This window comes from Acipenser ruthenus, chromosome 12 (assembly GCF_902713425.1).
Source record: "Acipenser ruthenus chromosome 12, fAciRut3.2 maternal haplotype, whole genome shotgun sequence".
NCBI lineage: Eukaryota > Metazoa > Chordata > Actinopteri > Acipenseriformes > Acipenseridae > Acipenser > Acipenser ruthenus.
The window spans coordinates 9,150,625-9,165,252 of NC_081200.1; the positions used below are offsets into that span (position 1 = coordinate 9,150,625).

Here is a 14,628-nt window from a genome sequence, read left to right on the forward strand (position 1 = left end):
TCTGTCTGCACTCTGGTTACTATATAAGTCACTTGTTTTTCTAAGAAATTCATTGTTACCCCAATACACATTGAACATGGATTGCAGAAGACGCAGGACAGCAAAGCAGTGTTTGCAATTATTGCAACGTTTACCAAACAATGATTCTGATGCAGCAGAAGTGCCTGGACCGAGTGCATGAAGAATGTTGCAGGAGATCGCGTGGGAGAAGAAGCAATCCTGTGGCAGCCCCTGCAAGGTTTTCAGCTACTTCACCTGCATTTTTCCCTGTACCTGATCCTGCCGCTACTTCATCTGAGGCAGCCGCATCTCTAGCGGTAGCATCAGCACCACCTGGCACTCAAGAGGCTGGTAATGATGGCACTGTTTGGAACACTGTAAATCCTGGTGTTGAACCTGCAGGTAGAAGGGGTGAACATAATATTTTGAGGGAAGTTCCAGGGCACACGGCAAACGCAACATTGATGAGAGCACATTGAGTGCTTTTCACCTATTGACATGCATACGCTTCACCACATACAACTCTGCACTGAAGCAGAAGCCCACCGACAACTACAAGATGATCCCTGGTCAGTGCCCTTGGAGGAACTGAAGCTTTCATTGCACTAGTATATGGTGCCATAAACGCATAGCTTCGGTTGTGTATATGAGCTTTGTTGTGTAAGCAATATAAACCCATTTATTAAAAAAAAATTGATACTTATATACATCGTTTCAGTTGTAGTTTTGTATGTACATGATATACCTGTATATAGACACATTTATTTTCAAATATTTATTAAATCTTTTACAATTTTTTGAGGTTGTGCTTTATGTAATATGTCTATATATAAACACATTTCTGTTCAAATGTATGTTTATTAACAATGTTTCGTTGTGTAGATGCTTTATATGAAGTTCCTGAATAAAACTACGACTTACATTCAATCGTTTGTCCTTTCATTATAATATTTATGTTGTTTTTAATACGCTGGTCAAACTGACTGATCGTGGCTGTTCTAAGTATGTGTATAAACACGGTCGTTCTAATGTTAACTCCTGCTCCACTGACCTCTCTTCTAGAAAACAAAACTTTCAAAGAAGGGGAGATGAAAGGAAGGACCCCTTAATTTTTGCCCTAGTGGTTGGGCAAAAAAAATTGCTGTTATTTAACACACTTTTGGGCAAATCAGCTATCGCACACATGACTGCTTATGTTACGTACAATAAATAAAATCAGTATTTCTGTCCCAATGGACAAGACAGCAAGTCTGACTTTCACAGATGGCAACATCATGATGTTTCATGATGTTTCCACAGAGGTGACTTCGGACAGACTTTGCCGCAGATTTTCAACTGTCCTGAATGAGGAAGTGTTTCCAATGTTTAGCAAATTTCTATACATCAGAACAGAACATATGTGTATAATATCAATGTAATGCTAATTTAACCATTTAGCACATATTAAACAGTATTTGTGAGAAGCAGTGTCATCTTCATATAACATAATTCTCGGCTCACTTCCATCATTATTTATACACCTGCCTAAGGTATTAAGGTGTTTAGTGAAACAGCAGGCAACCAGCAAACGCTAATAATGGCAGCAAGAGACCATAATGTTTTTCAGTGATAAGTCAAAACATGTCTAGCAGAGGTGCTTTGAAAAGGAGAAATGCGGCATAATAATATCATTATTATTTTTTAACGTTTTCAATAACACTGTAATTTTTGAGTTTGAACACGTATAAGTATACATTAAATCCATAAGAATCCATGATTGAAGATTTACAGCATCTGTGGCACGGCAATTGGTTGCACTACGTCATTGGCAAGGCGTTAATGATCTTGCTTTGTGGCCTGAATTTGCTTTTGATTTATACGCAGTTTGGGCCTGCCTCAGAAGGAAAAGTCAGATGTACTTAAGTGGGAGTGATGTGACTTAGGGAAGGAATTGGTGGGGAATGTTAATTAAAAAGTGTTTCAAACCTGTCACAAAACAGCTGTGCTCTCTGAAAAATGAGATCAAAATGGTTTCGACACTGTATCATATAGGATAGTTCTGTGCCCCCCAGTACAAACCTGATATCCCACATTATTCCCATATGCTAATATTGTAAATCGAAATTAACTCTTGTGTGATGTGCATGACAAATGTGTCCTAATTAATCAGTTGCAATCTAAATAATGTCTTATCAGGTTTAGTCTAGGAACATAAGTGATATTAGCATAACTGTTTGTAAATGTTTGCAATGTTTAAATTGAAAAGCCCTTTAACTCAAAGCAATTGCAAATTCACCTTTAACATAGGATCATGTTCATTGCAGTTCTATTGAAATGCAAAAAAAGTATCAATTTATGAAACACACCTTAATGGTTGATCATTTTATTGTCACCATTACATATCCCTGGCAGTATGTATATAGTGGAGCAGCCTGTACATAACTTCATATAACACTTATATATTATAGTTCTATTTTTGCAGTACTATACGCTACTTACAAGTTCGCAGTTCACACTATATTACAGAACTTGGACATCTTATTATTAAGCATCTGCTGCTGTTTCTTCTACAACTGATAGTAATTCTTAAATCATGTTATGGAAATTGCTCCTTTCAAATCTAATGGCACTGTGGTGGGCACCATTAACTTTGACCGGTAATCAAGGTGGCTGATACAATGATAAAGACAACATGCTTTGGCATAGTGCTATTACAGTTGATACGCAGCTGTATTCTATGATTCTCTCAACAACATATAAACTACAATAGGTGGTGTCCAATGAAAATGAATAATTCCACAGTTCCATTTTACTGAATGTTTAAAGTAGTTCCATCTGATATTATGCCCCAGAGATGCTTTATTTATTTATTTCACACAAAATCCCAGTTTTATATTTTTTTATATTTTGTTTTATTGTGTCCTAAAGTGTTATTGAAACCCATTGTGTTCACGCTATGCTAACAGTCCTTGTTTTTCAGGGGGAACAAGGTGAGCTTGGCCCTCGGGGTCCCATTGGGCCCCCAGGATTCCCAGGCCCTCCAGGCGAGCAGGGGGAGCCAGGACCGAGGGGTCAACCTGGTCCTGCAGGGCAAGCTGGGGAGAAAGGGGAAAAGGTGAATACCTTATTGTATTATCTGCTGAGCTAGTTGCTCCCACATAGAAAACTACCTGCATGACGTGCAATAGAGAACTTGCTGCATCCTGGTCGCGACTAGTTGGGTGGAGACCCATGGGCAGCACTAGGAAGGAAAAAACGTTTGACTTTGCAAGCAACAGCAACCTGGTGAGGCAGCAGACAAGTCCAGTTAGGTTCAAGTGTTCGCCTCCAGGAAATGTGGTTTATCATCTTCTACAGCTTCAGGTCGCAGGGTGAAAGAGTCAATTGTCTGAACCAAGACATACAACAGCAGTGTGGAGTAGTGGTTGGGGCTCTGGACTCTTGATCGGAGTATCGTGGGTTCAATCCCAGGTGGGGGACACTGCTGCTGTACCCTTGAGCAAGGTACTTTACCTAGATTGCTCCAGTAAAAATCCAACTGTATAAATGGGTAATTGTATGTAAAAATAATGTGTAAAAATAATGTAATTGTATGTAAAAATAATGTGATATCTTGTAACAATTGCAAGTCGCCCTGGATAAGGGCGTCTGCTAAGAAATAAATAATAATAATAATACAAATGTGTTTCTAGCCAATAGCACATGTGTTCACTGAACTGCCTATTTTTGGCCTTATCAAGTTGAGGCAGTATACATTCTGTTGCTATGAGACAAGCTCTGTATGTAGTCATTTATTATTAAGAGGCAATTTGTCATGTATTATCCCATGTGTTTTTCATCTTCTAAACCCTGATCCCTGTTGTTTTTAAGGCCTTTGCTGGTCCTCCAGGATTTCCTGGGGCGGATGGTGTTCCTGTAAGTTCTTATTCGTTTTTGTAAATAATTATGGTAAATTGTTAAATTGAACATTGTTATCAAATTAAACAGCCATGTATTGTTATCTACACTTGTTAAAACAAATTTTGCTCAGAGCAGATATTTATGATTTATCGTCAGTTCTCTAAATTCATACCAACTCATACTACTGCTGACCTGGGTTGTGGGTTGTGGGTTGTGACCCCTGATTTGCTTGTTATATCACATCTTCTTTGTGACTTGTCAAGAATCAAGTTCAGCACCCGCATGTGTGGACTGCATCTTTGAACCTCCCGCACCGAGGCTCTCAATACTACATGGGCTGGCTATATTTTCTTGACTAATGACCTCTTCATTGAACCAGGATACACTTACTGTTTTTTTTTAAATATTGTTACACAGCCCTTTTCACAAAACAGTACGGATGATTTTAGGGATCTAAAAAAGAAAGACTGAACACATGAGAATCGACCTGCTATTCTTCGCTGAAACAGTTTCATGAACTGTAATCTGGACTTTAAAAAAACAGTCCTTAACAACACATTCGCTAGAACAGTCCTTGACAGCACAGTCCCTAAAACAGTCCTTGACATGACAAGATTATAGGGCTTAGGTTACGTGTATGATTTCAGGTACATTTAAACCGCTCTTCCCTCATTTACATAGAATCATGGGAAATAAATGAACACTTCATTTGACCCTGTTGTGCCATGCTAAAAGGTTGAGTCACAGGACGTTTTGCACTCCAAAACAGCATGTTAAATATAATGTACACTCACTTTAGTCATTGTATCTACACAGGGCTTTCCTGGTTCTGTTGGCTCAAGGGGTCTTCCAGGTTTAGATGGCTGTAACGGATCAAGGGGTGACCCAGGTTTCCCAGGAAATTATGGATTTCCTGGACCAACTGGCAGAATGGTAAGAGCAAACCAATACCATACGGTGGTATAAACACCATAGACATATAGAAGTCTACAGTACAGATCTAGCTAGCTACAAAAAGGTTATTCAATGCTAGATCTCTGTGCAGGTGTTGTATAATGTTTATTATTATATATCAGCATGGAGCATTTATACAGTTCTGCAGATGAAATATAGAGTAATGGACCTAATACTCATTTTACAATAACATTTTTCTGCCTTCACAGGGTTTTCCAGGCCAAAAGGGCCAAAAGGGAGATCCTGTCGAACTGTTTCAAGAGGCCCCACCTGTAAGTCTGTGTTTCAGAATTTTATTTTGGGAGTTTCAAAATCCTACAGTTGTGTGTATACACCAGCAGAGTTCAATTTATTTTGTTCTTTGTCAGAGTAGTAATCTGTATTTCTCTCTGACTGGTTGGTTAGTTAACAGAGAAAAATAATAAGGCAGACTAAATAAAACAAAACTATGACAAAAACTGCATATATTTTGAGGGGTAAATAAAATAAAAGAAAGTCCTTGCTACAGTACTTGAAGAGTGAATTATATTCTATGTCCTATGGGTCCTTAAAAAAATTAAACAGTATCAATTAAATGTGTGACTTTAGGGACCTCTAGATGTATGAAATGGAAACTGCAGTGAAACTGAGTGTTTATAATATCAATGGGGCTGTTACAGAAGAACACTTTTGTCTATATAAAATAGTGTTAATGTCTTAAATACTTACCCAGAGATCACACACATGTATGTATTCTGTTTACTTTAATTACCTTATAAAGGTTTCATCTTTTAGTTAATGCTTTTTGAAGGAGCTAGACACTCTTTTGGACCTTAGGAAGAAGTTTCATATGAAACGAATTCCATGGTAAGCACTGGTACTGTACAACTATGGCCAAAAGTACTGACAAAAATTAAAAAAATGTGACATGTTGAAATCTAACATGAAATACTGTACTACTATGATGGCTTCCAGTAGACTTTTGTGACATCAGTTTGTAGTTTCTTTGATTACATGATGTTTAAATAAAAGATCTAAATTATGTGCATGTAGTTTCTTTTTAATTATGTCTCAATCCTAAAATTCTAGGTGATGCAAAACTTTTGGACATAGCTGTATGGAATTTTAAATGGCTACTACCCCGAATTCCTAATGTTATATCCCTTGTCCCTTTTATTTTAGGGAGAAAGGGGCATTCCCGGGAAACTTGGATGTCCTGTAAGTATGCTTTTTCATTTACATTTTAAAGCTAATATTTCTTCTTTCAAGGTAAATTTAGATAAGTCAAGTTTATAAAACCGAATATCTTTTCACTGAAAAGTGTCTTTCTGAGTCCATACATAAAATGATACACAATATTTAGGCAATCAGTCAGCCTGCATGTCTGAAGAGTGTCAAGGTGGCTATTTCTTTAGGCTTCTCATGTCTTTCACTTCTGAAGACCTGAGTTTGGGGATCCTGACCTGGCTGCATTGGACATTAGTCTACATCACAAAAATACAACTACACTCATGAGCAATACATTCACAGGCAACAAATATTTAACAAAACCAGACCAGTCACAGAATTACCACACACACACACACACACACACACACACACACACTAAAGTAGACATTGACTACTGCAAGAGAGGTAAAGAGGCAGAGACATGCATTCTATATCTGGAGCTAGTAGATTTATTGAAATGCTGTGAGGGGTATTTATGTTTGAAGTTATGTTTAAAACCTTATTTCCAGGGAGCAGAAGGTATTCCTGGTCCTAGTGGACCAGTAGGGCGAAGCGGTCCTGGTGGCACAAAGGTAAGCAACTTATTTTATTGCCCTTCTTTTACTGTTTAACATTCAAACTAGTATAACCATTCCTTCAACATATACCTTGGGCAAAATATGTTTTTATTAACCACGAGGACATGAAATGACAGTGTCTTTACTGTTAACGACCCTGTTTGGTCAGCCTTACATTTCCAAAAGAATAATATAAATTATAATCTAGCAATAGTAGTATAGTGCCTTCACTAATGCAGTACCTGAACTATCCCTCTATGCCTTCAGGTTTCTGGTTCTCTGTGGCCTGTCTTTAAAAATAGGAAACAGTGCAGTGGCACCCCAAATGTTTGCATTTACTTCCAATGCTGATATTTAGTTTTTGTTTTATTGCCAAAACAGGCATCATATTAAATGATATACCTGTCACAAGTGCAGAAAATACTAATAACATATTTTCTGGTATTTCCATCATGTAATCACGACATGTTAGAAGGCATTCACTTTACCATGTTAAACACACCTCTGTAACACTACAGCTTGCTATTGTGATATTCTCTAACCATTGACTCTTTTACAGGGGGCTCCTGGTAGAGCTGGGTTGCGGGGTCCTCCGGTAAGACTGCCTTCCTTGACATTTGAATGTGTCAAACAAACCAAGCAAGTATCCAATCACTTCTCTGTCGCCCTGTAGTGGTTTCCTTTAGCTATGTTCATCTACAAACACATTCCTCCCAATGCACATACTAGTAGGTGGTTTGGTGATTTTGTTCATTTAATATGGTAAATGAGTTAAAACAAGAGAGAACCCCAGTAAAAGCTTTGGGTAACCATATAGGGTAATCATAGTTATAAATAATGCTAATGGTTATGCTAATGGTTATCACGGATTTCACAATTTCAGTGAAATGTACCCATTGCCGTGTAATATGTTGTTCTCCGTGAAGATTCCCATTTCTGAAAGAATTACTACAGCAAGTATTTGCCTTATGCACGCACTACCTGTTACACTGCAGTTAGGAACCTGGCAGCCAGTTTAGTTTGTAAATGGCTGAATATACTGCAGCACAGCTGCAGAATTTGTTTAAAATGTCTTCAAAGAAAAAGACACCCGTAGCATCAAAGATCAAAAATATTTCTGCTAAAGATCGCTCTGTCCATTACAAGAAGGGGACATTTCACGTGTCTTGTTATTTTATATTTTTTTATGTTTTTATTTAGTTTAATAATTCACTGATGGTGAAAATAGAATGGTTTTTAAAAGGTGGAGATACAAAAAAAAATACATTTCAGCATTTACTGTTATTCAGATAAGTATTTAAACATTTAGGAACATTTGCTGTATTATAAGTTTATAAGCCATCTCAGATGGACTAAAGATCATCAGTTTTGTTTACAGTATGCTTTAAAATGTTTATTTTGTTTAGGGAGTACCAGGGGGACCTCTACCAGGTTTTGAAGGCGACCCAGTAAGTGACTAATGAATTTTGGCAATACAGTTAAAAAGGAGAAGCTGTCCTGGTCCACATATGAAATACACTTCAAACCTAACCTGTATCTTTAGAATGGTTTATTTCAGATATCTATAGCGATGCTTTGATGTCTGTCATTAAGGCATTGATGCTTGTTTCTGAAACCCCACATTCTATTGGTGAAGTGAACATATGATTTCTGCTCTGAACGCCATGTATCCTATTTGACATCCATAGGGAGAGCAAGGCCCACCTGGGCCCCCTGGACCTTTTGAATTAGTTGAGCCTCCAGAAGATTTGTATCATAAAGGTGAAAAGGTAAGAAAGCTTAAACATATTTTAAAACAAATTGCTGCCGATGTACAGGCCTTGCTTGCTGTGTTTGAAGGTGCACTTGGTTGCATGGATAGTACTGCAGGTAATAAAATATCATCTGACCCTCGGAAAATGCCTTGCAATAACTATTGCTTATAGTAAATGCATGTTTATGTTTGTCAAGCAAGTACTTTTATGCATTGTACTCAGGGCTGAAATTCAGCCGGAGCTGTCCAGAGTTGAGCTCCGGTAAATATTTTAACACCTTGACTTCAGCCTGAGTCTGTAGTGAAAACAATACAAAATACAACTTGACTAAAAATAATTATGAACATCTGTTTTCACGAGAACTGTAGCAATTTATTTTCATGGCAATTACAAGTGAAAATATTAACGTACAGTATATGGAGAGCAGCATAACAACAGGAGCACCATGGCTGTATCTAGATGTGTGCATCTGTCCTTCCTTTCCCTGGTTGTTGCTTGTGCTGTCTGTGTGCAACTGTAAACGAGTTAACTGCTGTGTAAACTTGACACAATGTATTTGCTTTGTTTCCCTGATTGAAATAAGTCACTACTACCAGCAGACCTGAAACCAGATATTGGTTTGGTTGCATGAGAATGTATGAGCTTAACTAGTTTGAAACAATATAACGAATTGAAGTACTTGACTCAAAGACCCGAGAAACAATTAGAACACTGTCAGCACTAGTTTATGAAAACCTTTTTTTTCCCTTTATAGTAATTTGTCAATCTAAAACTGAGAATGTAGCGCCTGTCTTTTTATAGCAATGTCATTTACTTAATGTGTTGGGAATCGGAGACCTTCTCTGTGGAAGTCCAGAGTTGCACTTGGAAATAAGGTTGATTCCCGTATTTGTCTTAGCGTTTTACTTATTTGAAGTTTTACTTAACTGTACTTTTATGTAATTTCCTAGTTGGCTACGGAAACAGAGAAGCAAAATGTGTAAGAAATGCTTGCAAAACTGAACAAATTGGTTTGGTTTAAAATAAAATATGTGTAAATATGTTAAAATTATCCTTTTTTTTTTTCTTTATATTTGCCGGGGGGGGGGGGGGGTTGTGGTTGGGCTCCAGAAAATATTCCATGACAATTTAAGTCCTGACTGTACTGTTCTATAGAGTATTAATCTGTTCCAATCCTTTATTTTAATTTAGAAGTAAAGAATGTTGGGACACACATGAATACTGTGTGTATATATATATATATATAATATATATATATATATATATATATATATGTATTTTTTTTTTTTTTTTTTTTTAGGGAAATAGAGGAAGGCCAGGATATCCAGGACTTAATGGGCTACAAGTAAGCTCACTATTGCTTTTTCACAAATACAGAATACAGTGTATATATGTATATACAGCTGTGGCTAAAAGATTTGCATCACCTACAATTTTAGGATTGAGACATAATTAAAAACTATATATATATATATATATATATATATATATATATATATATATATATATATATATATATAGTTTTTAATATATATTATTTAACATCAAAGAAACTATAGAATGATACTGTAAATGTCTACTGGAAGCCATAATAGAGAGTACAGTAGTTCATGTTCGATTTTGAAATGTCACATTTTCCAATTTGTCAGTTTTTCGTTAAGTATATGGAAAACTACAAAGCGGTATGTAATTCAATATATCTGCGTAACATTATTCAGCAGGTTTCATGCAACTATATGAAGCAAAATTAGTTAATTCTATAGGGGTGATGCAAAACTTTTGGCCATAGCTGTATATATTCATTTTTTTGTATTTTAATACCCATTGCCAGACTGGCACATTTTACAAATAAAGTGGCAGTTGGACTGCTTTTACATTTCTCTTTGAATTCAAATTCACTGTTACAGGGCTTGCCTGCTTTTGGAGAAAAGGGTGAAAAAGGAATAGTAGGATTTCCTGGGAGTCGGGTAAGAAACCTAGACATGAACCAGAACAGCTGTCATTGTGGAGTGCTGTTACTTGGACGCCACTTGACCAATTTTACTGGTGTCTTACAGGGTGAACCTGGATTTCCTGGTCGACCTGGTTTTCTTCAAGGAGTCAAGGTTGGTCAATTTGAACTACTGTTTTAAATGTATTGGACCCTACAGCATGTCAAAATACACAGTCAGGAAAGAAAATTAAAGCTATCTCAATATATAAAATGTAATTTTAATTTAAATGCACAATGAACTGAAATGGCAAGCAAACTAATAGCTAACAACGTAGTGTCGTAACTCTTATGAACACATGCAGTAAGCACCAAATGACCTTTGTTAATCATTATATCTGAGATGTTCTTCTCAGATGTCCAGTTTTTTTAGTTTAAAACATGATGGGCCATATTTTCAAAGTGTTTTTTACTCCAGTCTTTAATTAACTCCTATATTTGAGAGAGGTAAAATGTTTGTTAATTTTATAAAACTAGAACCACACAACTAAGTAATATAATCCAAGATCTCTCAATCTACCCTCAAGGTGCTTGTTTCTTATTTTGTAACATTTACATTAATTTTTCTCCTATCAAGAAATAGGAGTTAATTAAAGACTGAAGGTAACACTTTATGCAATAGAACACATGCTTAACATTTTTGCTTTAACATTCAATAAGTTCCTAATTGGAAGATCATGCCCCACATGGTAACATGAAATGCCCAAACCTACTGTGCAGATAGCTTACATGTATAGCTCATTTTGCCATTAAAAAGTGTTGCTGATCTTGGGTAACGGAGATATGAGGTACCATTATTTGTGAATTATTTATTGTTCACGTATACAGGGAGAAAAAGGATCTCTCGGCCTTCCTGGGCTGAATGGAAACCACGGACAAAGGGTAAAATGTCGAACTGACAAAGAAAATTGATTTCAAAATGACATACATCATACAAGCATTTACCAGTATTAGTGTAGAATTTTATTCAGTGCATCGTATTGGTCTATCGCTCAGCTTCCAATAATATACGTACATTCAAGATGAAAACATTATAAAACTAGAAACCTAAATCAAAGCATGGAACCATTAAAATATGTAAACACTTTACCACTAGGAACCCACTAACATATGAAAGTGATCCAATATTGAATACATTTCAATATTGATACAGTGTACATTAAAAAATGTTTTAGTCTCATTGTTTGTCAAATATTATTAGAACTTTCTTTTAGTATTTCTACATGAGTTAATTTATTCAGTTTTTTGGAAAGTAACATTTTTTTTTTTTTTTATCCTATCAGGGGCAGAAAGGTGACCCAGGCCCTAAAGGCCCAGTGACTTACACAGATCCTCGTAGGCCAGGTATTTTAATTACATTGGTAATAACTGGCTGTCAGCTCACTTTTATAGATTGTCCCCAATGGAGTTTCCAACTGACAAAAGGACGCCTAGTGAAAGTTTTCATGGTTTTGTTACAGGCAGTATTGGAGACCCAGGTCCTTATGGTCCCCCTGGCCCTGATGGAGACGCTGGCCGACGTGGCCCTGGGGGTTTGCCAGGTCCCCCGGGTATGACAAGTATTGCAGGTATGACAAGCATTTGAAACCAGTAACTGAAATCACACGATGCTCGGTATTGTCTCATGCCCATAGAAACTAGGGAACATGTGAACCCAATTCCTTGATTCTTCCAGCCAAAGCACAATTTTCAAGTTGAAGTGAATTTTGCTTTACAGTTTATGGTGGATGTGTTAAATAAATAATGATTTAATTGAGAGGTCCAAAAATGATGCTATTGTCACACTTTCTGAAATTGCTCTCCCTTCATATTTTTCTGTTACTCTTGAAATTGCACTTAGACTCATATTGCAGTTATCTTGGATTGTGATATTTAATTTAAATTAAATAAGATTTTAAATACAACGTCATACAACTTCAGGTAGCCTGGGGTGGAGGGCTAATATTTTAGGCTAACAATAAGTCAGTCTAACTTTTTATGCAACTGGCTAACTTTCATTAGACTAGTCTAAGTGACAAAACTCAGACTGGTCTAGGAGTTTAGACTAGTCTAAACCACATTCATGCAACCGGCCCCAGCTTTAAAAGCTATTGGTATAGTTTTGACAAAAGCATCAGAGGTGTGTACAAATGTATATTTCATGTATACTGTAGTTCAAAATGTATGTTCCCATTTGGTGATTGTGTTAGACCTTTGTTAAATGTCACATACAGCAAGTATCATCTTTTCTCGATTTCAGCATGTTGTAATGATGCATGTGGTTGTGTCTGCGCCCATGCATTTTGTCTTGAATCTGAACACAGTAGCACTGGATTGAAAACAAAAACAAATTCTTTACTGACCTACCTCACCAGGCAATAGATTAGCAAATATTCAATCTGCGTGTAAGACATGTTATGACAACCATACGTATGAAAGTAATCCTTTCAAGCACTGTTTTTCAGTTACATTACAACATGGTCATTATTATGTCAGCTTAAATACCTATCAAAATGTTTGGAAGAAAATAACCTTTATATTCTTCACACTAAAATAGTGCTTGTGATGAATTTGTGTGCAGTTTTTATGTTGGATGTTGTCCCTTCTCTTACTTTCTTGTTTTATTTGTTTCTTGTTCAGTGAACTATTAGATATGTAGTGAAGCACATCTCAGATATAACGATTACCTTAATCCTTATATCATTTGGGGTCTGCTGCTTGTGTTTTCATTTATTTTCATTGTGCTCAATTCTTTTTTTCTTGTTTTTGTGATGCATGCTTAAATCGCATGACCTCATCAACATCTTTCCATTGGTGTTTTTGGTGTTTGGGATGTTCTCAGAATGTGACAAAGGTGAGCACCGTTTAATGAAACTTTGAAATCCCATCTAGTGTCCTACAACTTCAGACAGAAATACTTTTGCTGAGGCTGAAAAAAAAGCGGTTCTAAGTACTCTGTTTAAAATCTTACTTTATCATTGTTAGGGTTACTGTAGTTAGTTGATATATGACAATATGTAATCCAGAGATATACAAGCTTATAGGCATGATTATATGGTTATTACGCTACATAAAGAAATGCAAAGATAATAGTGTTGTACAGACCTTAATCCTACAAGGTTCTGTGCTGGCTTTATATTCAAGATGTACAAGGTTGAGAAGATGTTGAGGTTGAGAAGATGTTGAGAAGGTTGGGAAGATTGTATAAACATTATTACCCCCCCCCCCCCCCCCCCACCACCACTCTTCTCAATATTGAGCATTAATCTTCTTGCCAAAAGTATAATACTCTGAAAAGCAGGCCCTATTTCTGTATAATACCATTCTGAGTTCTTTATTAAAGGATTGGTCTATGACACGCTGACTATGGCCGCATGCCTTTGCTTTGACCTGGAATTGTCTCCTTTTTTTATTCAGCTCTTTTTAGTGCATTTCATTTTTGTATATAAAACATATATGTTTGGTGAGTACTTGCCATTTTTCTACTTTTTTATTATTATTGATTTCTTTATAGTCCCAGGTCCCCCTGGACCACCTGGATTCCCAGGAATTAAAGGAGAGAAGGGGAATGCTGGGAGAGATGGGCAACCAACATCTCCACAGCCAGGTGCCCCAGGAAAGCCAGGCAGAGCAGGAGAGCCAGGGGAACCTGGTCCACCTGGGCTCCCAGGTATGAGTAAATGCAGAAGAGGATCAATGAGAAGATGAACAATCATCTGACATATCATGTCTATATAAGATATTATGGACTTGATTCATGTCATTTTCAGTAATACAATAATGGCAATGCTTTGATAGGTTAAAATAACACTGTGAGTTTTAAGTAAAGTGAAAATAAAATTGGTATGAAATCTGTACATTTAATCATTTTATCATTCTAAACCTTAAGTTAATCATTGTGTATTTCAGAGTTCAGTTTCTTAGTCTGAAGCAGAGTAAAGTTGTATTTTTAGGTGGTAGTTTAAACTAATTATTACTTTTCCATGCTTCATGTAAAGTGTTGTACAGTAGAGCAGTTGTTGCTGGCTATATATTCAGTATTGACACCAAGTCGAATAGTTGAGGTAAAAATAGCCAAATAGGTTGACAGTTTGCCAATATAAACAAATAAAAAAATACATTTTGATAATGTCTGATGCTCTTTTATGTTCTAAAACACACTCTTCACAATTACTTCACAACCATGTGATGTGCAATTAGTCTCTTTACAATTCGACTGGTCAACTATTCAGTTCTACCCCTATTTTTTTAAGACTCTTAGACCTTTACGGCACAATTGCAAATCTCTTTTCTCGATTCAATGTGT

The 14,628-nt window shown here is 36.5% G+C and overlaps 1 protein-coding gene across 1 annotated transcript in view; it reads left to right on the forward strand.

Moving 5' to 3' along the window:
• Positions 1-14,628, forward strand: part of col4a4 (collagen, type IV, alpha 4) — a 70,315-nt gene that overhangs the window by 28,291 nt on the left and 27,396 nt on the right. Inside the window, exons 5-21 of the mRNA XM_059034204.1 lie at positions 2,960-3,094; positions 3,850-3,894; positions 4,696-4,812; positions 5,043-5,105; positions 5,995-6,030; positions 6,552-6,614; positions 7,159-7,194; positions 8,006-8,047; positions 8,288-8,368; positions 9,654-9,698; positions 10,261-10,320; positions 10,411-10,458; positions 11,172-11,225; positions 11,627-11,687; positions 11,804-11,911; positions 13,165-13,176; positions 13,837-13,992. Of these exons, the coding sequence (XP_058890187.1) occupies positions 2,960-3,094; positions 3,850-3,894; positions 4,696-4,812; positions 5,043-5,105; positions 5,995-6,030; positions 6,552-6,614; positions 7,159-7,194; positions 8,006-8,047; positions 8,288-8,368; positions 9,654-9,698; positions 10,261-10,320; positions 10,411-10,458; positions 11,172-11,225; positions 11,627-11,687; positions 11,804-11,911; positions 13,165-13,176; positions 13,837-13,992 (1,162 nt within the window). The remainder of the gene's footprint in view (positions 1-2,959; positions 3,095-3,849; positions 3,895-4,695; positions 4,813-5,042; positions 5,106-5,994; positions 6,031-6,551; positions 6,615-7,158; positions 7,195-8,005; positions 8,048-8,287; positions 8,369-9,653; positions 9,699-10,260; positions 10,321-10,410; positions 10,459-11,171; positions 11,226-11,626; positions 11,688-11,803; positions 11,912-13,164; positions 13,177-13,836; positions 13,993-14,628) is intronic.